We start from the raw sequence: 23525 nt of genomic DNA, 5'->3' as shown, positions 1-23525 counted from the left end.
TTGGCCAGTCGCGAGTGGTGACGATCGATACACAAGCAAAGCAAGGTATGGGTCTTTGGCTTTGCTTAGCAGTCCTTCGATTGTTTGTACGGCTCTTTCTGCTTCCCCGTTGCTTTGTGGAAAGCGAGGGCTGCTTGTGATGTGTTCAAATCCGTACATTTCCGAAAGTACGATCTCAATATTATACCTATACTTTCCGGTAGTACGATCTCAATATTATACCTATACTTTCCGGTAGTACGATCTCAATATTCATGATCGATTCACAGATCGATTAACATCATACCACAGAGATAATCAAAAACAAAAACAATGAAAAACAAAGATATCCTAATGAAAGTCGTGGCCTGTTCATTTTATTAGGATCGTTTGTTTGTGTGTTTGTTTGTTTATTTGTTTGTTTGTTTTTTGGATATCTCAACCATTTCAAGGTCATTTATCATTGAATAAACGTTGAATCCTTTCATATTCTAGAAGAGGTTTCTTTATCTCACCAAAAATGTAATAAACTTGAATCCTTTCCTCAACCAGTACTGCGCAGTCCCTTTAAGATCACCACTTAATTCGTTTAAAAAACTTGGTCCCGGCAAATTCATTCTGTGCAAGGATATAGTGCGGAATATGTTACAGCATAGTAAGTGAAATACGTTTCATCGTCTTGTAGTGTACACTATCTATGAACACTAATACACGTTGTACTTCTACAAAATATACATCATCAAAAAATAGGTCCATATTATTCCTCCTTCCAGCATTGGCCATTTTGTAATTATGACTTTTGCTACACAGCATGCTTGATTTCCCTGAAGTCATAGGCCTAGATACATTAATAATCCAAACAAAACTGAATAACATCCACAAGTTAGTACATTAGGAGATGGATTTCTGCGAACTAGTCTTCAGCATAATTATCTTTTCACACATTAACGGTGCATGGAGTTTAATTTACACGAAAATCCATTACTAGTCATTGATGGCTGTAAGTTTTGTGTAGGCCTATACTCATCAATTCATGCTTTTGATATTCATGAAATCTACAAGATTTGTTTTGTATAAATCAACACGGTGGAGGAAGCACCATTTCATTAAATTTCTGCGTAACCTTTGTCGCATATTGTTACTCATATAGCTGGGCACCACTGTTTATTTTTCTCATTAAAAACCTTCGCATTTGACATTGCTGTGGTGGCCTGAAATGAAAAGAAATGAATGTTAATATCTATTTTTGATTTCTGCTGCTAAATCGGGTCCCCGAAATATAGCCTTGGAAATTTGCTGGCCTGACATAAATTTCTAGTGGCCCCGGGCGTCGAGCCCTGGATATGGTGATACTTTTTTTTTCGCTATTTATTGGTTGTATCCGAATTCTCTCAGTTTGATTAGTGCATGCAGGGAGAACGTTCGTCGCGTGAACATTGTACAGCTGCGTCGTTTTTACCCATTGGGCATTTTATTGCAGGAACTCCCTCCGATGACAAACGGATCGGCAGCTTATCTGATTGGCTACAGATGATGTCATTACATAGACTGACGACCTCTGCCTGTCAACCGCTTTGCGCAGCATCGACGATATACGTTGCATCCATCAGGAAGTAACTGGTGAGTGCAAGTACACTGAATGTAGGCCTACTTCCCTGATTGCAATTGCATTGCATCAGACTAGTGTTTGTGCGTCTAGAGCTAAGCGGAGGACTGACATTGGACTGCCTGAGCTATGGAAGCCTATATTTGCACTTTTGGAGAGACATCGATGAAAAATGAATATGATATACCGCACCAAACTTCTACGAATTTCAAGATGACCACGGTGCGACGTCAGGAAAAGTCTTCTGCACTGATCAATTTTTATTTTTACTGGTAATTTGTGTGTTTTCATTGATTATGCTTCCGCAAGTAAAAAAACAAACAAAACAAAACAAAACAAAAAACACAACAACAATTACGGCCTACTTGATATATTTATTTTTGAGGCCTCCATCCATTTCAAGCTTAATCGCTTATGATGGTGGTCTCCTGCATTCAATTATCTCTGTTGTTTACTGAAAAATACTGTATATCTTATTTTATGTTTCTGTGTATCTACATTGCTCAATGCAATCACCTATGTGTATCTATTATTTTATGTACTGTTATCGATTTATTTCACTGCACTTGTTATTCTTTGTCTTTGTACTTTTTGAAGTTTGCATTCAAATTGCATCTGATTGAATGCAGAAATAAAAGCAAACAAAAAAAAAATATATATATGTATATATATATATATATGTGTGTGTGTGTGTGTGTTTGTGTGTCTCTGTGTGTGTGCGTGCGTGTGTGGGTGGGTGTGTGTGTGTGTTGGTAGCAAAACTGTTCTTGCACCGCCCCGCCATGTTGTCACTATATATATATAATAGGGCCTATATATAATTATATATATATATATGTGTGTTTATATATATATATATGTGAGATATGAGAAATGAGGAGAAATCGGTGCGTAGCTTTGACATCATTATTCCTCTTACTGTTCCTCTTACTGTTCCTATGTATATATATATATATTGTGAAGATTGAACAAAACATAACCAAAATTCAAAGTAAAGAGAAACATGTAATGCTGCAGCACAACATTGATTCAAGTAATTACTTCACAGATAAACAACACATCTATATTTCACAGTTATTATAGTTGTAAATACATAACTCTAAATTTCGCTTTGAAGAAAAAAAAGACATTTTGCGACATCTACTTTCATCGCTTCCAATTAGATAAGCCTATGTCTGTAGCAACACATTCATGGAAAGAGGGAAAATACCAACTGTCATTCCCCCACAAAAAAATAACAAACAAACACAACAAAACAAAACACTCAAAAAATTTCGCGTGCATTTTTACTTCATGAGAGCTCAGCTTCGCGGGAAATAAAATTCATTTGTGATTTCTACATAAGTTATGTAGAAATTAGCATAAACGATGTAATTTGTGAGAGCGCTAGACTACAAGAAATCTGCGCCTTGATTGAGGCATGCTGCGCAAGTGTACTTCGGAAACTTGTTTTTACGGGTGTGAGCCCTAGACTTTCACTTCCTGAACAATCTTATGTGAATATCTTTTACGGGAAGTTGGTCTAATGTTCTCTCACAAAAGAAGATCCTACATTTCTCTAATAATACTTCATTCGCTCGATCTGCGCACGGTTAATGCACACAGTAGATGCCAATCATACGTTGACCATACTTATGAATATTCATGATTCATGATTGACCTTTTTGTTGATTTGGTTTTTCCTTAACCTTACAAAGAAATTAATGGGGGAATTCACTTACCGCCCTCTAGTGGCCACAATTAGACAGCAGAATAAGAGGACCTGCAAGACCTGCGACAGCCTACCAGTACAGTGTCCAGCAACAACTCAGACGCATCCGAGTCTAGAAATGAGCATGGTATGTGCGAGACTCATTCTGTTTGGTTTAATTGCTCATTCGAGCAAATGGAGCTGTCCGAGAAGGCGAGGAGGATGAAGGAGTGTTCCAACGCAGGAGGGAATTCGGTAAAATTGGAAGTCATGAGGTAAATCGTCAATAATTTCCATTTTACGGTTGTACTCATTTCCAGATTTTAAAATGCCTTTTGTGTTTGTGTAACTATTTTCAACTGTTAACCGATGTATCTCATAATATGAATATGAGACACCTCATTGTGTATCTAAATTATAGATCAATCAAGTCTGCTCCACTTCTTTATTTTATAACTATATTTGCCTCACTGATTTTATTGTTGTGTATCAACACCGTACTCAGCGTAAATCCGTACCGAGGAGTGGGGGGAAGGGGGATGATCAGCGATAGGTGACCATTACATATAATTACGATAACCCCATAACCGGACTTGCGCAAAACGTGGATTTTTAAAGATTTCTCAGACATATTCGTCTACTTTCTTTGCGTGCTTGAAAAATTGACAAAATTGGCTAAAATGTAACGATTTCCTTTTCATTTCTTACAGAAAATAATCATGAAGTATTTTGCGTACAAATAAACGACGTTGTAACATTTTGGATTTTCTGTCGAACCAAGTATAAGGAAACTTGTAGTAATTTGAGCTTGATTCTGTAACATAATTTCCTGTATTTGAGCAATAAACCTTTGGGTAACATCACATTCACAAAACAAATGTGCAATTGTTTCTGTGGAGCTCGAACAAAACGTGCAGAGCCGTGTGTCAGATATTCCCATTGCAAAAAGTAATTTGTTAACACCAATATTTCTATGTAAAATCTTATACTGAAAATAACAAAGTCTTTGATTCAGAGTAGATGTATAAGGAACATTTTTAGTCCAATCTAAATTTTGGTTAAATATTTCTTTCCATTTCCTTTCTGATTTAGGTGGTTGAAATATTCTATCACATAGTGTTCGGTGTATATATCAACATATCTTAATTCTTTTTAAACAAATGATATATCGTGTCTTTTTGTTGCGTCTTTATTTCATTATCATTTGCTGACTTCTTTTCAGTATATTTTTTTCACTCTAAGGGGATTGCATGAATAACTAAAAAATACTCTAAAAAATTACAGCAAACACCATTTAGCCCGAAACTGTTCAAAACTTTAAAAAGAAAAAGTGAACCGTCATTACTCAATAATTGTTTAATCTTTAATATGTCCCTTGAAACATTGTTTACTTAAAAGCAATCTAATTATTTATGCAAATTAATGAATTAAACCAGATTACCTGGTTTTCACTTGTTCTACGGATAACTTAGGGGAAAACAATATATTCACACCAAGCCTTAAGAATTTCACTCATAAAATAGCTTTGAATCAAATTGATTTTATTTTCTGTTCCGGCCATATTGCAATACCAAATCATATTGCCCCATTAGTTATCTAAATAATGTTAAAAATTCATTTCCTCTATTTTGATCATTTAATAATTTTTTCACCAGGTGAGTTTAAGTCTAGAAATTACAGATGAAAAACGAAACATCTTTACATGTTATATGGAGGGGAGATCTTGCATTTTCAGGCCTGAAATTCAGGGATAATATGGTGCACACTTTTGGTGAGCTTCTTATAGCTTCTGATATACTAAACATATATAATATTCTACATATTGCAGAGATTCCAACCAATAGAGAAGTGCCTCTGATCCCGATTAATGGTATCATCTCTTCACTAACTTGACTTTAGGACCTTAGTGCCTGTGAGTACGAATCTGCAAAGATTCTATCGTCGCAGATTCAATGTCATTACAGCTTTGCCAGCCGAACGTTAAAACATTGAATGTAAACAATGGCAACAAGTAGATGGAGACCTAGACCATTTTTAAATTTCATGATGCTCAATCTGCACACGGTTAATTAACACGTTTGCTGCCAATCATATGTTGACCATACTTCATGAATAATCATGATTCGGCCGGGCCCATTGATTTTGTTGTTGTTGTTTTTTCCTCAATCTTTGAAACCAATTAATGGTGGCTTCACTTACCGCCCTCATGTGGCCACAATAGACACAGCAGAATTAGAACGCAGCAGCAACAGCATCAACAGCACCAGGAGGCGCACCAGCAGGATGTCACATCGAGGAATTTCGACATTCGACTTCATTCGGTGTCCAAGTTCAAAAGACGAATCCGAGTACAGAATGAGCATGGGATGGTCGAGTCCCGCATTCTGTTTCATTGCTCATTCGAGAAAATGGAGCTGTCGGAGATGGCAAGGAGGATGAAGGAGTGTTCCAACGCAGGAGGGAATTCTGTAGAATCGGAGGTCATTAGGTAAGCGGTCAATAATTTCCATTTTACGGTTGTACTCATTTCCAACTTTTAATATGCCTGTTGTGTTACGTTTAAGTAACTATTTCAACTATGTTACGATGCATCACATATATCATAAACAACATAAGACACTTCATCGTGTATCTTTAGATTACTTTGGTCAGCTCCACTTCTGGTACTTTATAACTTTGGCTCACTGATTTTGTTGCCGGGTAAAAATAGAACCTTTATAGATATGGACTAGTCAGAGAGAGAGAGGGAGCGATCCCATTTTTTTACATCTGGTTCTCTTTGTAACCATGCAAAGGACATCACCCTGGGTTATCAACCCAGGGCTGCATAAGGCAGATGATTAAATTCAGATTATAATTATCATAATTGGTGACATGAATTGTAATATGTTTTGGGATGCAGTGTCATGGCAATCAGAACGTCTTTTAGAGATCATCATGAATTTTTATTTGACTCAGCTTACTCTCCTGCGAGGGTTACCAAAAATGCTGATTTTTTTTAAACAATGAAGGTACAGTTAATGATTGTGGAGTAAAAACCGTATGAGTGACCATTATCTGGTTTATTGTACCTGTCTGAGGTAAGAACGAGATCGCAATGTGAATCATTGTCACAATTTCAAAGTTAAGCGTAGCTATAAATATTTTGATGTGAATTTCTACACAAAATGACGTCAATCAGATTACATGGGAAAAGACTGAAAGTTGTAAAGATGTAAATAGCGCATGACTGTTTCTTTGAAGAAAAACTAGTTGAGGTGATTAACAAGCACGTCCCTCTCAAGAAAAAAGACCTGGAAACAAGAATCTCCATGGATGACGTCAGATGTATTGGATTTTTACTCACAAGAGAAATTTAAAGAAAAAACTTGCAGTAAAAGTTAGACAAAGATTGGAAGGAATGCAAACGGCTGAGAAATCAAATTACCACAAAGATCCGCCAAGCAAAGGCTGATTACATAACGAAAAGTGTAAAACTAAAGCAAAATAACAATCAACAAATTCGGAAGTCTTGAAAACTCTCATGCCAAGCCAAAAAAAAAAAAAAAATACAAAGACGGAGTAATTTCCATATGGATTTGGTGATCATGACTGTATATGGTTTCAAAGGCGGGTACTCTAGGCTTCCACAGAAGTGAATGGTGAGTCTTTGCCTGAACATAGAGAAGACTACTACAGTGTATGATGCCACATGCGTACAACAATATAAGGAAAATATAAGGAGAATTTCAAATATTTTTAGTTTTTTTAAAAAGAAGTGCACATTTCCTCGAGTCGTCACTTAAGGGTAATATTATTCCTCCTGCCTTCTGAAAGGGGCAAGTCAAGCGTTCTTTTAATATGCGAGAAAAGTGAAAGTAATAACGTTGAATTTTCTTAATGTTTTCTTTGCATTGTTTTACACATGTAACATCACAAGCTGTAGTAGTCTTCTCGTCCAGCAGTGGCTGAGCAGAAACTTCAAAAATCTATATAAGTTTTGAACGGATCATCTGATTTCCCCCCAATTTTCACTGATGTTTTCTACTAATATTGCTGCATTCACTCAATTCACATGTCTATGAAGGTGAACTTGTCCTTTAAGACAAAATAGAGTACAGTCTATTATAGTGGTCACCCTGGTGGTCACTTCTGAACATGCATGATCATTTCCTAATGTCATGTAACCGGCAGTTGATTGGATGATGGTTTGCATAAATTATTAAGGGGTGGAACATGCAAATGAAATAGATTGAAATGAACTTAAACTGAATTGAATTAAAAGCTATTATATTTATCATGTTGTTGCTAGGTGGTGTTATACAAAATTTTCCATAGCACCATGTGCTGCACCCTCAAAATATGGTGCTATAAATAGAATGATTTCTCTCTTTGAAGACAGTCCACACAAGTAATCATGTATTCATCGGTCACTCATTGAGTGGGAGATACCCACTCTTTTATGCCGCTCAAGAAGACTTGTGAACTTCATCTAGAAGACAATAAACGACCATCTTTGTACATAATTATATTACATATCTGCTTTGAAGTTCTTTAGATTGATTGTCAGCGTGTGGTAGTTGAACGTGAAAGGTACGCCAGTGTGCTGAGAATGTGTCATTGCTGAAAACCATCAAGTTACAAACAGCCTAGATATCCTCTGTATGATTCAAAGGACGTCCACATCATTAAATACAAAAAAGAAGACCCAAGTCCATCAAACAAACTGACCCCTTCACAAGCAATGTAAATATTTATCATGATGACAATTACGAATTAGTTTGTATTCAGAATGTTGCCTTACCATCAGAGTTCAGCATATTGTTATTGGAAAAACTAAAAAAGAAAAGTTTCTGTTTTTTCATGTTTACAGAAACGTGTGTGTTTATTGTTATTATCATTATCATTTTAGCTTCGAGCTCTTTCACCGCTGTTTCGGAGCAAAACTCTTGCAGACGGAGATGGAGATTGCTTACGATCCCCGCGGTGGACCCATGGTGGATTACACCTGCGAAATGTTCGGTGTCGGTGTGGGCGTGTCCGTTACCAGGGCGATGAAGTACAATGCGGAGTTTGAGAAAGAGGATGCAGAGGACCTTCTGAGAAAGAAACTGAGAGGTAAGTGTCACGTAGAGTTCAGAAGTTAGGAAACTGGAATGCAGAGAAACACTTAGAATGAGAGTACCGATCCCTGGGACCGATCCTCTTATAAGAACCTGTGTCCTGAAATACGTAGCGATGTTGAAGTCATCATGGTCATTATCATCAGTGTTTGCAGCGACCTGAAAACAAATCTTTTCAATTAAAAAATAAAAAGGCAAAGCACTGCAGACAGAAAGGACTACACTAAAACCAACGTACAGAAAGACAGACATGACAGACAAATAAAATTTAGCAACTTTATTAACGAACAAACAGAAAAAAACCTTATTGGAGCAGCCTAGAGTGAAGCATGTGCCAATGCAACCACAGTCATGTCAGTTTGTAACTGCACATTATTTTGCACACTGTCGCAGAAGAATGTTGAATTCCTCCTGATCTGTGAGTAGTGGAGTTAAGTTAAGAAATTTAAACGATATTGCTCTTGCGGTCTTGTCATGTTACTGGTAAGTTATGGCAAGGGCGAGAATATCTGTACTGAAAATTTCAAAAATTGCCAAAACTTTCACATATCCGTTCCTTGTTTGTTTGGTTGCGTTTTTTTTTTTTTTTTTGGGGGGGGGGGGGTAGTGCTTTGACTCAACTGATATTGAAATTGAATGGATGATTTATTAGGTCACAACTGAAATGTTATACACGGAGCCGGCTAACTGCAGCACAGTATCCGCCTAAAAATCACTTAACCTCAATTTGTTTACCCTTTAACTGCACTGAGTTTTACCGTCTTTATTAGTGTTGTTGACACTGTTGATACATGAGCATTAGCAATATGATCATTAAAGCGTCTTGTATGTGCTGTCATAAGAATACAACATGATCTTCTCCAAATTTTATTAAATCCATATAGGAAAGAGACAAAAGTCCTTGCAGAACAGTGCAATGGTGATCCATATTGGAGAAAAAATAAGGAAGTTATGAAATTTAAAGATTTCGGAATATTTCAGAAAACCCTTCTTGAGCAGTCGTTATGAATATTCAAATTAGCAAGTTTAGTGGGGTGGCTTAGTGACAAATATACTGATAATCGTGACACGCCGGACAAAAGTGTCATTTTTTCCTCAGACATTGGTATATATATGAGGATCAAAATTAGGGGGTGCTCCAAGAAATCCGCTAACAGAAAAAATGAGAAAATGCCCTTAATTTGTACATAACAATAATGTCTGAATTCAAAGACTATACACAGGGCATTCGCCAGGTTTCTGTACAATGCAATGCAATGTACATGGTTGCTAGTCTTAAAATTCAGACCCATAATACGACATATTATGTGCATGTTTACAGTAATACACCATTTTTACTGGTTTTCCTATGGTAACAGGTGGTTAGTCTGTGTTGCAGACCTGAGGGAGGTGTGTTGGAATAGTCCAGTTTTCTTAAGCACCTTTTCATTGAATAATTTCATATAATTTCTTGTAAAGGATTTTTTTAGTACTGTCTACCTCCTGTAGAGAAATGGCAAAGAGTGACATGTGACTCTGGCTCAGATACTTTAAATCTTGGGCAATGACTGAGCCAGGTGTAGGACTATGTCACAGTTCATTTTTTCTCCCAGAACTACTAGTTTACCAGTAGAAGAGCTGCATATTCCATTGAGAACTTAAGGTTTTGGGTATTGCCCTACATATTTCCTAACAAATTTAACCCGTTTCCTCCAAGATTGTGTGAATTCCATAGGTTTAGCGCAGGGATTACCTGGTTCCCGTAAGCAATTTTTATAGTCCGCACCTCCCCTCTTTATATGTTTCTTATTTCTTATGGGGGTTATTCAAATGTTTAAAAAAGTTAAAAGTCTGCTTTCATAGATAAAGTTGAATTTAGACAATTTGAATATTTTTAAAGATATATTGATATTTGTAATTTCACTCATAAAGACTTAAAGCGGTTTGAATATTTTTGGTCTGATAGCTATGTATAGACATGTTATTAAAAAGTAAAAGCAATGTTTGATTGGTTCACATTATCCAAAGAGGGTGGGATGTAGTTGGCTGGTGAACAAAGTCTATGGGGAAGTTTAAAAAGTTGATAGAAATAAAACAAAATCGGCATAGAGCAGAATCTAAATCACAATATGATATGACAAAATTCCCGACCCCAAAGGCGGTTGATTCTATGATGCTTTATGTCAAAATACATTCCACCCAAAAATACATGTGATTGATAGGAGGAAAAAGTATAGCACATTAAAAACAATATAGTTCAACTAACCCCATTAGTCCAGCAGCATAATGAAATGATTGTTAAGTTTTATCGCCTTGTCAATTGAAGATGATGTTACATAATGACAATTATCAAAGTCAGGTAGATCTACTAGTATATCAAGAAACCAAAAAGAAGGGGTGGGGTGGGGAGAGAAGAATGAAGTAAGTTATTAGTATCTGTAGTTTTGGTTTTCAGTATATTCATTTTAATTTCCTTAATTTCCGTTAGGTCATCATGGATTGGAGCATTTGTGTACTAGTAATCTGCCAGGAACAAACACAAGAAAAACTTAAAGGTCCTATATATACACTTTTGGGAGAGGGACTTGAAAAAAATGTTCAGGATATCACATTTTATGCATAATATGTGTAGGTCTGGGGGCATTTCATGAAGCATTTTGTCCGACAAGTTGTCGGACAAATTTGCTCTCTGCCAATCAGATGCAAGGATTTCTGTAGTTTGTAACAGTTTGTCAGAAAAATATCTGACCAAACTGCTTCATGAAATGCCCCCCTGTTGTATCACAAGACATCCTACCATATACAGTTTTTGCAATCAAAGCAAACATATAAAGAGATATCAGTATTTTTCTCATTAAAGCATAAATGCGGACGGTTTAGTCTGGAAACATGTTATCATAGAAATATTGTTCACATTTTGTGTTATTAACAATACTTAACATTGATTATACAGATTCATTTTTTTTTTACAGAGGTTCTTTCTATCCGTAACTCACACTTAAGAATAATTTTCAAGCACTAATTTTGGGTTTTTGCCTTTAATTATCCACAAAAAGGAGGACTCAATGCATAAAAGGTGTATGCTTTATTTTTGGAAAATGTTGAGGAGATCAGGAAAATAATATATATTGATGTAGAATTTGGACCTGAAGGAGCAGTTGAAGCATTTTTAAGAAACAATGCCTTGTGGCATCGTTCTTATCATCAAAAATTAATAATGACAAACTCAAATGAAAATTGGAGGGGGGAAGAAAAGATGAACATAATGACATGAGACAGCTTGGTAAAGATTAAACGCTAAAATAGACAATGCAGCCTCTTTTCTCAGTTCATACTTATCCAGAGTGTGTGCTTTCTTTCCAGTACCGGTATTATTATTTAGATAGGTTAGGGGAATCCCTTTGAATTGTGTGATACATCATTTTAAAGCTTACAGTCTGCTCTTTCAGAATCTGTCCTTAAAGGACAAGTCCACCTTCATGCGCACGTGGATTCAGTGAATACAACAATATTAGTAGGACACATCACAGAAAGCTTGGAAAAAATCGTACAATCCGTTCAAAAGTTATGATTTTTTAAGGTATCTGCACAGTCGCGGCTGGATGAAAAGACTACCACAGTGTATGATGTCACATGCGCACATTCTAAGGAAAATGAAATGAGAATTTCACAAAACCATACTTTTTGAATAAAGTTCACATAGTTTCTTTGACTTGCTAGTGACGTATGTCAAGGGTAATATTATTCCCCCTGCCTTCTGAAAGAGAAGTCGAGTATCCTTTTGTAAGCGAAAATAATTTATGTTGAATTTTCTTTATTCATTCTTTATATCGTTGTACACATGTGATATTACAAGGTATAGTAGTCTTCTCATCCAGCCTCGACTGCATGAGCAGAAACTTCAAAAATTCATAACTTTAGAACGGATTGTCCAATTTTCCTCAAACTCTCACTGATGTGTTCTACTATTGTTGCTGCATTCACTCAACCCACATGCTATAAAGGTGACAAATCTTTGTCTGGCGACTTTTTCGTTGATCAATAATACCAACCCTGATGGAAATCTCTTCAAATTCATAAGTTCTGAAGTCTCCTTTAAGTTTAACCAAAATCTATATATGTAGTTGCCATGGCAACATACCACTTAACACTAATGAAAAGTATTTCAAACCTCTATACATCCCGTTGATCAGTTGTACCTATTCAAATGGAATCTCTTCCAAACTGGAAAATAGCCTCCTGTAACTAACTTCAATTAAAAACCCTAGTTTTGGGTTGCCATGGCAACGCACAAATCAACAATTATATTTGACCCCTGGTTTATACTCTTGGTACCTTCTATACAACGTTCATATCAAATTTTGTGAAAATTGAATCTTCCTACCTGGAGAAATAAACAAAAACATGATTTTTAGAAAAAGTTCATTGACCTTTGACCTTTGACCTTTGGAAATTTCACCCCAAATTCAATCAAAATATTTTACTTGTTCTCAATATTCTTCCTGCCAAGTTTTATCCAGATTGGATATTCCTGACCTGAGAAATAGCCAAAAAACCTATTTCACAAATAAAGGTCATTGACCTTTGACCTCTAACCTCCTTCCCAGCATCAATTTTCTTGGAGCACCCTATTTTTTGAGAAGGTACATCATGAAGTACCTTTGGTGAAAAAATCATGCTTTTGTCCGCCGTGTCACGATAATTTCACTAAGCCACCCCACTAGTTGATGATGTCATGCTCTCACAATTTCTTATTCATTCCATATACGAAAACGACAATATTCCCATATTTCAAAAGTATAAGACAAAACTTTCAAAACCATGCATTTTTTAAAGTTAGCTCTGATATATTTTGGTATGGTAATATGCTCTTAGCTGTATTGTCTAACTTAATGAGATGGATTTTTTCCCCCGAATTTCATCTACAATATTCACGGAAGCTTGTGAGGGCATAGCATCATCAACTCGCAAATTTGAATATTCATAGGGGAAAAAATTCGAAGAACTGTAAAGGTTCAAAATATCATATCTTTCTTCTTTCTCATTTGATTTCTGGCATTCTGTTGGATTCTTTTTCCTTTCTTTTAGAGTTTATTTATTTTCAAGGTGGATTTCTTCTTTGACGTTTCCATGTTTGTATTTTCATCTTACAAACAGGATTACACCGTGCAACGCAGAATGCAAAGGACAGGTGGTCCAAAAACGTTCTGCATATCTGGGCGACCTCGCCAGACGTCGCTGAGAAGCTCACTTCAGAGTACAAAATGCTCTGTGAGGATGAATCCTCAACTCATCTCACATCGGAGGTTTTCATCATGGTGACCGTCGTCAACGACGAACACCACTCGATGTTTAAATCACCAAAAAGAAAGAAAAAAGGAAAATAGCAACCTTCGATTTTAATGGGCCAGTAGAGAAAGAAAGTCAGTGTTAAGCCCTGCGTCATGATTCTATTGTGTACGTTTACTATGATGTGAGCTAACGCCCTCTATTGGCAATGAAATCACAGCATCAAGCACTTACGGAAAAATTATCATGTAATTACTTTACACAATGTATAGATGAATCCGACTTCAGTGCACTGTAACTTAAGGGGTATCTCCCTGAGCTGCGAATATTTGCAAGCGTAGCGAATTAGGCTATAGGGAATCCCGGGGTTCGTTAACAGTTGTAATCAAATTCGTAAACAGTTTTCTTTGTCCTATCTAAAACGGTTTTTCTTGTCCCAAAGAAACTTTGAACATGTTGAAGAAAAAACTGTTTACGACAATGAAAACTGTTTGCAAATTTGATTGCACTACCTTTTTCATTTACGACGTTGATTACAACTGTTGATGAATCCTGGCCTAAACCCGCTCAGCGAGATACCGCATTTACGGCGGCCATTAACTGGGAGGCTTCCAAAGAAGAACAAAACATTTTCAATGGTTATGCAATGAGCCAGATGCGTTGCTACGTCAGGACATGAATAATCTTTTGTTAGGCATATTTTAAGCCCCCAGTTATCATTATCATAAAGGAAAAAAAGTCCATGTATTTGGTCGAAAAGAGAACCTGAAACAAGATGTATACTGTGTACCTTACTGTTGTTTAAATATCAGTATAATGGTTATTATCAATATTTCCATATGTAGCAGTTTGACACTAAGGTCTTGTAAACCTGGCATTGTATATAAGATCACTTGTGCTGATTGCCATGATTGTTACATCGGGGAAACCAGCAGAACCTTGAACGAGAGACTCAATGAACACAAAAGGGCACTGAGACTAAACAATCCATCACACTCGGCGATAGCTGAGCACTCTTACAACACAGGACACAACATTGAATAGGATGAGGCGAGTATCATTGACTTTGAAAGCAACTGGTTGAAAAGAAAAATAAAGGAAGCACCTTGGATCAGAAGGGTCAATCCAGCTCTCAACAGAGACTCGGGCTATACCCTTTCACCAATCTATGGTCCAGTGATTAATAAAGACAGGCAACGGCAGCAAGACAACACTCCACTGCATAAGGCTTGAGAAAGTCCTCAGGAGAGGACGAAAGCTTGCCCTCTACAATTCAAGCTTGGTTGAAGCTCAGTCATTTAATTATTCATCATCCGCAGCCGATGAAAGTTTTTAGTATCGTCTTGGCGGTTGGCGGTTGTAAACCTGCTTGGCGGTTGCCTTATTCGGTGAAGAAAAAAAAAAACGCAACTCAAAACAAGAAGCTGTGCTGAAGATATACTTGTATACAAGAACTGTCCAATCTCCATTGCGTTTCCGTTTCTTCCAGTATGTTCTGAAATGGCTGATAGTTTTTTACTTCAGTGTAAAAGTAGGATTTTTAACGGAGGTCAGTGTTTAAGAATTCTTTGTTTTCCTCCATGCAAACAGAGACGACATTGACTAACTTATTTCCAGTCTCTCCGTGTTTAGCATGGTCAATTTCGATAGTCTATTTATAGTATATATAAAGTTTGATTTCACTATCTCGCAAAGCGTGTCTTGTTCTTAACAGTCTTTCAATAGTATGTATTGTGTAAGTATTGAAATACCAAAGCTTGTAATATGCTTGATTTGTCAAAGGACCAAAGGAAAATGTCTTCCCCGATGTGACTTGTCACTATTCTTCAGGAAAACTGCCAGTGCTTATATGGACGTGCATATAGGTATAGGTGAATGAAATCAACACCTACTGAAGCATGACACCATACGTGAATGTATTTTTGTCTTTATATGCATTTATATACAACGTACTTAACTTTTCTAGCATAATGAAAGAGCAAATGACTTACCTCTTTCAGAAAGCATGGGAATACCCATTGTTACAGTAACAAGTCTATAAAACTTCGTTCTTTTCGTGCCAAACACATTTTGTAGAATTGTCCCTATCATGTTGTCCAAAAATATTATCACAAACTGCAGAAGTCTCCTTATCCAGCAATTATTAATTCTGTCCAATTTTCCTCAAACTTTCACTGATGCGTTCTATCAGTGTCTCTGCTTTCACTCAATATATTCACATCTTAAGTGGATTTAGTTTCCTTTGATACAAGTGTGACAATGGATTGGTGACGAAGGAAGTATAGTGGGATACCAGGTGCGGTGAGAGCTCTCGATTTATTGTCTTCCTCGGCATTTTGGTCTGTATGCATTGCACAAGCCGATGGAGTGATACCGAAATAAACATAGACGGTGGTATAAAGGGATAGAAATACATATGGAACGTTAACATGCACTGCGATTGAAATGGAATGAAATAAAACATAATTTATTGTAATAAACGTGATGTCAATAATACGTTTTGAAAAGCATATTTGACGATTAAAACATATTTGCCGATTACAACAATATGCATAGTACTCCTTTTAGTAAGTTTGGATATAAAATAATAGAAATAGAATGAACGTAACAATCGTTTGTTTACTTGTATTCTTTGTTGAAATGGAAATGCATAACTGAAATGAAAAAGCGTAACTGAAATGATAATGAAATGAAATAGATTTGTAATGAATGTGATATCAATATTATGATTTTAACACATATTTGTGATTTAAAGATATGGTACTCATAATAGACGACTGTAGAATAGACAATACTGTGAAAGAAGTAATTATTTTACCAGCGGAAATAAATGAACATTGTGACTACGGCAAAACGTGTGCAATCAATAACGTGCTTGGCAGACGTTGGTGCTGAGTTGGTGGCCGGTGTGGCTGGCTGTGCCGAGAAAAGAACGGCTATGAAATGTATTGGGAAAGATGGCGGTAGCTTACAGGGATGCGTTGATTGTCAATGTAGTGTGTGTGTGTGTGTGTGTGTGTGTGTGTGTGTGTTTGTGTGTGTGTGTGTGTGTGTGTGTGTGTGTGTGTGTGTGTGTAAAGTGAAGTATTGTTCGAATAAAAATATTATACTTTTTTGTTATCAAATGTTACATTTTGTTTCTTTCATGCACCACTTTTTCACTTTTCAAATTCAGTTATATTTCTTAGGTCGCACTTTACACTCGCAAAATGTCCGTTGCCATGGTATCACCTGAACTTTGAAATCACTGTGACAACAACCTTGATATATAGTTTGGAAAAAGCACACCAGTGTTGTAAAAAGATAAGGACTTTTATTGCACTGAAAGTTCCCAACTTAAAAAAAAAAAAAATTGTGACACTGATACGGTGTTTACTCATTGTAAATCCAAGTATGCTTTTGTGCTTTTATTTGGTTTCAGACAAGCAATTGTTTTGGAGAAAAAGCAACATACTATCATAACTCAGATCAATCTCAATTACGATCACATTTCAATTCCAACATCACATTTGCCAATATTCAATTCAACACAAATTGAAAAATAGTGTATTGAAATAATGTACAAACATACCATTCAGTTATATGAAACCATAGTTCAAAATCATTGTATTAATTAGAAAAGAGAGCCCCATGGAAAAGACAAACTTGCAGAGATGTGGGCACTCAATAAACTCCACTAACAAAAGCAAAAAAAAAAAAAAAAGTAGCGGGTGCGCACACACATCATGTACATAATTATAGGCACCGTGACAGACACTCGGATACACAAAGACGGGACGAACAACAAAACACGTTGTGAAGGGGTAATAAAAGAGAAAGAGAGAGAAAAATTAATGGAAGGAAGGAAGGAAAGAAGGAATAAAAAGAAAGAAGGAGTATGGAAAGGAAGCAAGGGTCTGCAGCAGTACACAGCGAACAATTGCAACACACCATTCACTGGCAATGATGGGCACATATAGACATCAAAGTGTAAATACATGTAACAACATTTACATGCATCTTCAGAAAGTTAAGATTTCCACAATATAAGAAAGAGTGTATAGTGTGTGCGTGTCTAGTGAGTGTCAGATGGGGTGTATTTCTAACGGGAAATTGTTACAGGATAATGGGCATTATGATGAGTATGTACGCCCATGATTTTTTTTTTTTTTTTTGATCATGGCTACTACTAGAACACTGATCAATTCAGTGCTTATTTACGTCGATGCAGGGCAATTTGTCAATCAGTTGCAATGAAAAGCATCTCGACGGAAGAATTTCATGATCGTTTTCTGTCTTTATTTGAAAAAAAAAATCCTGAGGGTCACTAAATTGTCCAAATGTACATTTTATATAATTTTTTTGTTAACATCAGCTTGTATTTTGGTGAAATACTAGTAGTTTGCAGCATGACACAACCCTTGTTGCTCGTAAAGAAGTCTGCGCCAGGACTATTACATGCATTAATGGGTGTTTTCACATCAGCCCGATAAAAATCCAAGCTCGAGATATTTTTCGCAGAAAATAGTCAGTAAAATAGCGCGCTATTTCGAAACATCGGACTGATGTGAAAACGCTTACTACTGGCACTGTCCCATCGGGCCGGGAGAGAACATCCAGTGTGCATATAGTAGTCTTGGCGCAGACTCCTTTACGACCAACAAGGTCTTGCGCCTGCAAACTATAGTAAAAACTCACGGTAGTTCACTGGATCTTTATTTCTATTAGAATTTTTAATGCAGAAAATTATTCTATGGGACTACACGGACATTGTATGCAGACATGATTCACAGTTATGCAAATGAAAAGAAATAAATGACACTGATAAAACATCCCAATACATGTATATCTACTTGAATATTATGATTCAATTTAGAATCATGGTCTCTAATTGGTGATGTCGAGGTCCGGAAAGGCTGCAACACCTCGAGAAAAAAAAAAAAGCCAACAACAACTGAGATGACCACTGAGAGATATTATTTAACAAAAATTCTGTGACCGCCACAAAAAAAAAAAAAAAAAATGTACAAAATGATCACGGAAAACATTTGCATTTGATTTGCAAGAATGATTTTATGAGAATGCAGGGCCGGCGCAGCCGTGGGGGCCGTGGGGGCTCGGGCCCCCACACTTTTTGTGCACCATACAAAGGAATACATAAGGTGTCATCACTTTGTTAGCTCATGAAACCCGGAAGTGGGCCCCCACACTTTTGAAAACACTGCGCCGTTCCTGGAATGTACGTATGCACGACAATCCACATATCCGTTATAAACAAGAGATAAGTCTGTGATAATTTCTATTATCACCTGTCTATCAATCTCCCACTGTCAGCATTGGTAATTCAAGAACAACCATTACTTTCAATGTATTGTAATCATGTCTTCTATTATATTGCAATATCTACAGGAGTCGTACCTGAGTTCATTGATATTACAAATACAAGTACATTGATTAAACACGTAATTACCCGGAAATCATGACATTTGTTGCATTATTATAACAATATAAATAAAAGTAAATATTATGATTCTTTAATATTATGCTGTGTAGCTGAGTTCATTCCAAGAACTGGGGATTAGAACGTTTGTACAGCGTATAGCAACGTTTGAAAATCGACATTTTGTAGCCTCCTGGGTTGATCCAGTTCCCACCTTCGCGGTTGAAATGGAAACAGCTACTACAGTACGTTCGCGACTTTTTTCGTACAGTGGGGGAACTCCCTTCAATGTCACACGAATCCGCAAATCTGATTGGCTATGGATGATGTCATTCCACTGGCTGACGACGCTACTCGTACTAGTAACCGCAGTATCGCGGTAATGATCTATTTTTAGTCACCATAGTACACTACGTGTACAACACGTCACAGTACAATACAAGCACAAACGTAAGATCAACTAAGGCGAAGTACGTTGCACAGGCGTTGCATCAGCCCGAATTATAAAAGCAGGAGACTTGTTTGCCGTAGCACCATTTGGACTTGCATGATTTTGGAAGATGTGATCCCTGTGACAAGATTGGACGTTTTGAACTACATACGTTCACTTTGAAGAGACAGCAATGACGAACTTGATATCTAACCAGCCTTCTACGAGCTACAAGATGACCATGATGCGACGACAGAAAAAGCCTTCCACACGGAGTAATTTTAACGGGTACCACCCTCGGCGTCCCCCGAAAGTCCGGCAGGGCGGGGATTGCTCCCTCGGTGGTTGCGGAGTCGCGTAGACCCAGCAGACGACGCCAGGGCAATGTCCGATTCCATCAAAAACGGAATCGTGCGGGACTCGAAAAGACTCAAAAACCGTGTAACATTTATCTCGGAGAGAATTTCGCCACTCGACTGCAGGCGGTCTTCGAGTTGGAGAGATCCGTCCATTCGGAGACAGAGCACGGAATGGTCAAGTGCCAGTTTGATCCGTTCCGTCGATTCCAGGACATGAATCTGTCGGAGATGGCGAGGAGGATGAAGGAGTGCCCCAATGCTGGAGGAGACTCGGTGGAATCGGAGGTCATGAGGTAAGTCAACATTTCCATTCACGGTTTCAGCTCAATTCAGTTTTGCTATATCGTGTGTTTATACATTGTATGTTTTGTGCTTTCATTGTGATTGTTACCGGGTACTAGTCTAATGTATCTTCAAAAAAGGCCCATCATCAGCACAGCGAGGGCCTACGTACAGGGCTACACTTTCAAAAGTGTACTATTGCCATTGGTCAAGTCAAAATCTGCGTGACTTGTGCTCCCAGAGTTAGGTGGCTCAATGACTTTTGTTTGTTGTGATTGGGCCATTTTATTGCGTACAATGAATAATTGTTTTCGAACGAGATGAGGAACAGTGTGCGCGCGCTTTTTGTGATATTTTTAATACATATTTTTATTTCAATACATTATGACATAGGCCTAATACAGGTATGACCATTTTTCTTCATGGGTGGTGGTAAATGCTCATCTTTGTTTTAGTTTTGGCAGTGACAAGATCGATTACATGTATATGGTATACACGCAGGCAGTATTGGTTGGTACAGTGAACTAAGTGTTATTAATTCACTTAATATCCGTCGGGAACACTTGTAAGTTTTCCACCGATAACATGTCTCACCCTTCGTGAAAGAAACGTGAAATCAATGTTTCATTGTCAATGATCATCCTTCAAAGACGAGGGCAAAGCTGAGTGTTTCCTTACGGAAATACACTTGCCCCACTGCCGGCGTTCATTCATTCATTCATTTTGGCTTTATATCTCAGTACCAACATATCGGCCTGGGACTATAGTGGGAGATGATGCTGTTTCAGCTATCGCCCTTGTTACAAATACAATGTATGTCCTATCAAGGAGGTATAAAAGAATATACCTCCTTGGTTCATACACTCATGATATTTCTACCTTGACCTCAGTTTTTTTTTTTTCTCTTTAAATTGTTTTCTTCCTCCATTGTCATGATACGCATATACTTGTACTGCAATCACACAACACAATAAATGCTATAGGATTATTAGGGTATATGAGTATAGAAGTTGTGGGATGATGATGGATGTAATTCATGTCGCAATACATTCAGGCAGATTATGGAGGAGATGTGCATCATCTGATTATAGATTCGTAACCAAGGAACATCATCCTCCACAGTGCGGATGACCTTTGTGTAACCGTATGTGTATGCTTGTTGTCGTCGTTTCATTTCCATCAGAGAAGATGGCTGGTTAGCCCATATATTCAGCTGCAATAGCTGTACCCTCCATGGGGTCCAGCTGAGTGTTTAAGGTGTTTGATATATCAAGCTTCTGTGTACACTGTGGTTTTTTATCGTTTGTTTTTCTCTTTGTTTGTTTATTTGTTTTTGTTTTTCCTCTTTTTTTTACGATGGGTTCACAGAAACATATTCTTTTGCCCCTTATTTAGTCTGGAACTCTTTCACCGCTGCTTCGGAGCTAAACTCCTGAAGACAGAGATGGAAATAGAGTACTTTCCTCATGGCGGCTCCATCGTAGACTACACCTGCGAAATGTTCGGTGTCAGTCTGGGCGTGTCCGTTACCAGGGCGATGAAGTACAAGGGGGACTTTGAGAAAGAGGATGCAGAAAAACTGTTGGGAAAGAAACTGAGTGGTGAGTTTCATGTGTATGGAGTTTATTGGAGCGCAACAAAACAGTTAACAAGCATAGCATGTCATAGAAAGTTCGTTCTGAAGTACTTTTGTATCACACTCAAAGGTACACTGTATGTACATTTATTGATGTAAAGATGTACATGGCTGATTGTGTACAGGGATATGTTATACTGGATTTTGGTTGTTTTTTTGTTGTTTTTTTTTAGAAAAAAACAAGCATGTTTGGTTTACTGGCTCTGTATGTATCTTCACTTTCACGGGCATGAATGTCTCAAAAAAAAAAGAAGCTTTGTATCTTGATTTAATTTTGACTCATCCAAAGTTTTGGGGTTGCCTTAGTAAGGCTGAAAATGAACAAATAATAACTTTCCACTGAAATATGATTGGAAATCATTCTCCCATAGCGCAGGATTCTACAACTTCAAAGTTTTTGCACCATATTTTTCGGCTTTTGTTGGTATTGTTGACACTATGGTAGTACGAGTATTATCATTGGTCAACACGAGTTTAAGTGTCCTATCCATGCTGTCATTGAAAATGCAACCATGCTCTTTTCAATTTTTCATACCAAGCGATACTTTGTGCTTTCATTTGACAAACAGGAATAGCTAATGCCACCCAGAATGCACTGGACAGGTGGTCCAAGAAGGTTCTCCATATCTGGGCGACCTCAGCAAAGGTCGCCGACACGCTCTCTTCCGTTTACAATGACCTCTCACCCCAGCTGAGACAAGATACCGTTGTCATGGTGACTATCGTCACCCAGCCGCAGCACTCACTGTTCAGAAATTCAAGATGACCAATTCAATTCCTCTATCCATCAAGTTCACGTGGCAGAATACATCTCAAAAGCGTCATGTTGTTGGGATTGTCATGATGCACTTATAGCGTACAGTAAGGAGTACCAATGTGTGATGTCATAACCATTCATCGCCATGGAAACTGATTTTAAACAACCTCACCTGGCCTGCTTTGTGAACACTATCGTTGCCAGCCGTGCTCGCCCCTGCATGGTTGTCACCCAAGCTATAACAAAAGACTGCATGACATCATCACTTCGGTATACTCTGGACTACCATGTGAGCCAACGCCCTCTATTGGCGATGTAATAGGGCATAAAACACTCTTTTTTTTAAAAAAAAAGCTAGATTCTGTCACAAGGTGTGAGGAACTGCAATGTGCAACTATTGTACCACTAGGCTGCAACACCTTGAAACTGTGACGCCTTGTATTTACCGAGTTACCCTTGTGGCAAATCTGTTATACATTTCATGTTTCAACGCAATGTGTCGTCGTTCAGTGTTTTGAATATTTTTTCTCCAAAAACATTCTTTGCAGCAAAATTAAACCTAATTTTCCTAAATATTTAAACTATGGAGATAATTTCAGTAGCTCCATACTGAGAACCATACAATGCGAACTCCTGTGAATGAAAACTATGATAGTATGTGTACAATGTACTCGGGTCTGTAAATGGTCTGAACAGGGAGGTGGGATCCCTCCTCCCTGGTCTGAGAGAATAGAATGAGTATGATATGATATGATATGATATGATATGATATGATATGATATGATATGATATGATATGATATGATATGATATGATATGATATGATATGATATGATATGATATGATATGATATGATATGATATGATATGATATGATATATGATATGATATGATATGAAGGAGAAAGCTGCAACGAGGTGATACTGACAGAGAGACAAGTCATTATGAGATGGTTGTACAGAATACTCGGTAGTCGGATGTTGGTAATATGGAAGAGGA

General features: G+C 37.4%; 2 protein-coding genes across 2 annotated transcripts; both read left to right on the top strand.

Annotated features, from left to right (window-relative positions):
• The first annotated feature begins 5683 nt into the window (after nucleotides 1–5683).
• On the top strand, nucleotides 5684–13743 carry LOC139738452 (AAC-rich mRNA clone AAC4 protein-like). Its single transcript, XM_071649076.1, has 3 exons — nucleotides 5684–5763; nucleotides 8167–8372; nucleotides 13514–13743. Exons 1-3 carry the CDS (start codon nucleotides 5684–5686, stop codon nucleotides 13741–13743), a joined length of 516 nt encoding a protein of 171 aa, XP_071505177.1.
• A 6143-nt stretch (nucleotides 13744–19886) lies between these two features.
• Nucleotides 19887–22584, top strand: LOC139738456 (AAC-rich mRNA clone AAC4 protein-like). The gene is made up of 3 exons (XM_071649079.1): nucleotides 19887–20146; nucleotides 21531–21736; nucleotides 22341–22584. Exons 1-3 carry the CDS (start codon nucleotides 20025–20027, stop codon nucleotides 22535–22537), a joined length of 525 nt encoding a protein of 174 aa, XP_071505180.1. The 5' UTR covers nucleotides 19887–20024; the 3' UTR covers nucleotides 22538–22584.
• Nucleotides 22585–23525: the final 941 nt, after the last annotated feature.

Source organism: Diadema antillarum, unplaced genomic scaffold, assembly GCF_040938485.1.
Source record: "Diadema antillarum isolate AM-2024a unplaced genomic scaffold, OU_Dant_1.0 seq00000743_RagTag, whole genome shotgun sequence".
In the NCBI taxonomy this organism is placed as follows: domain Eukaryota; kingdom Metazoa; phylum Echinodermata; class Echinoidea; order Diadematoida; family Diadematidae; genus Diadema; species Diadema antillarum.
The sequence above is the reverse complement of the archived record's forward strand: the minus strand, read 5'-3'. Positions and strand labels throughout refer to the sequence as shown.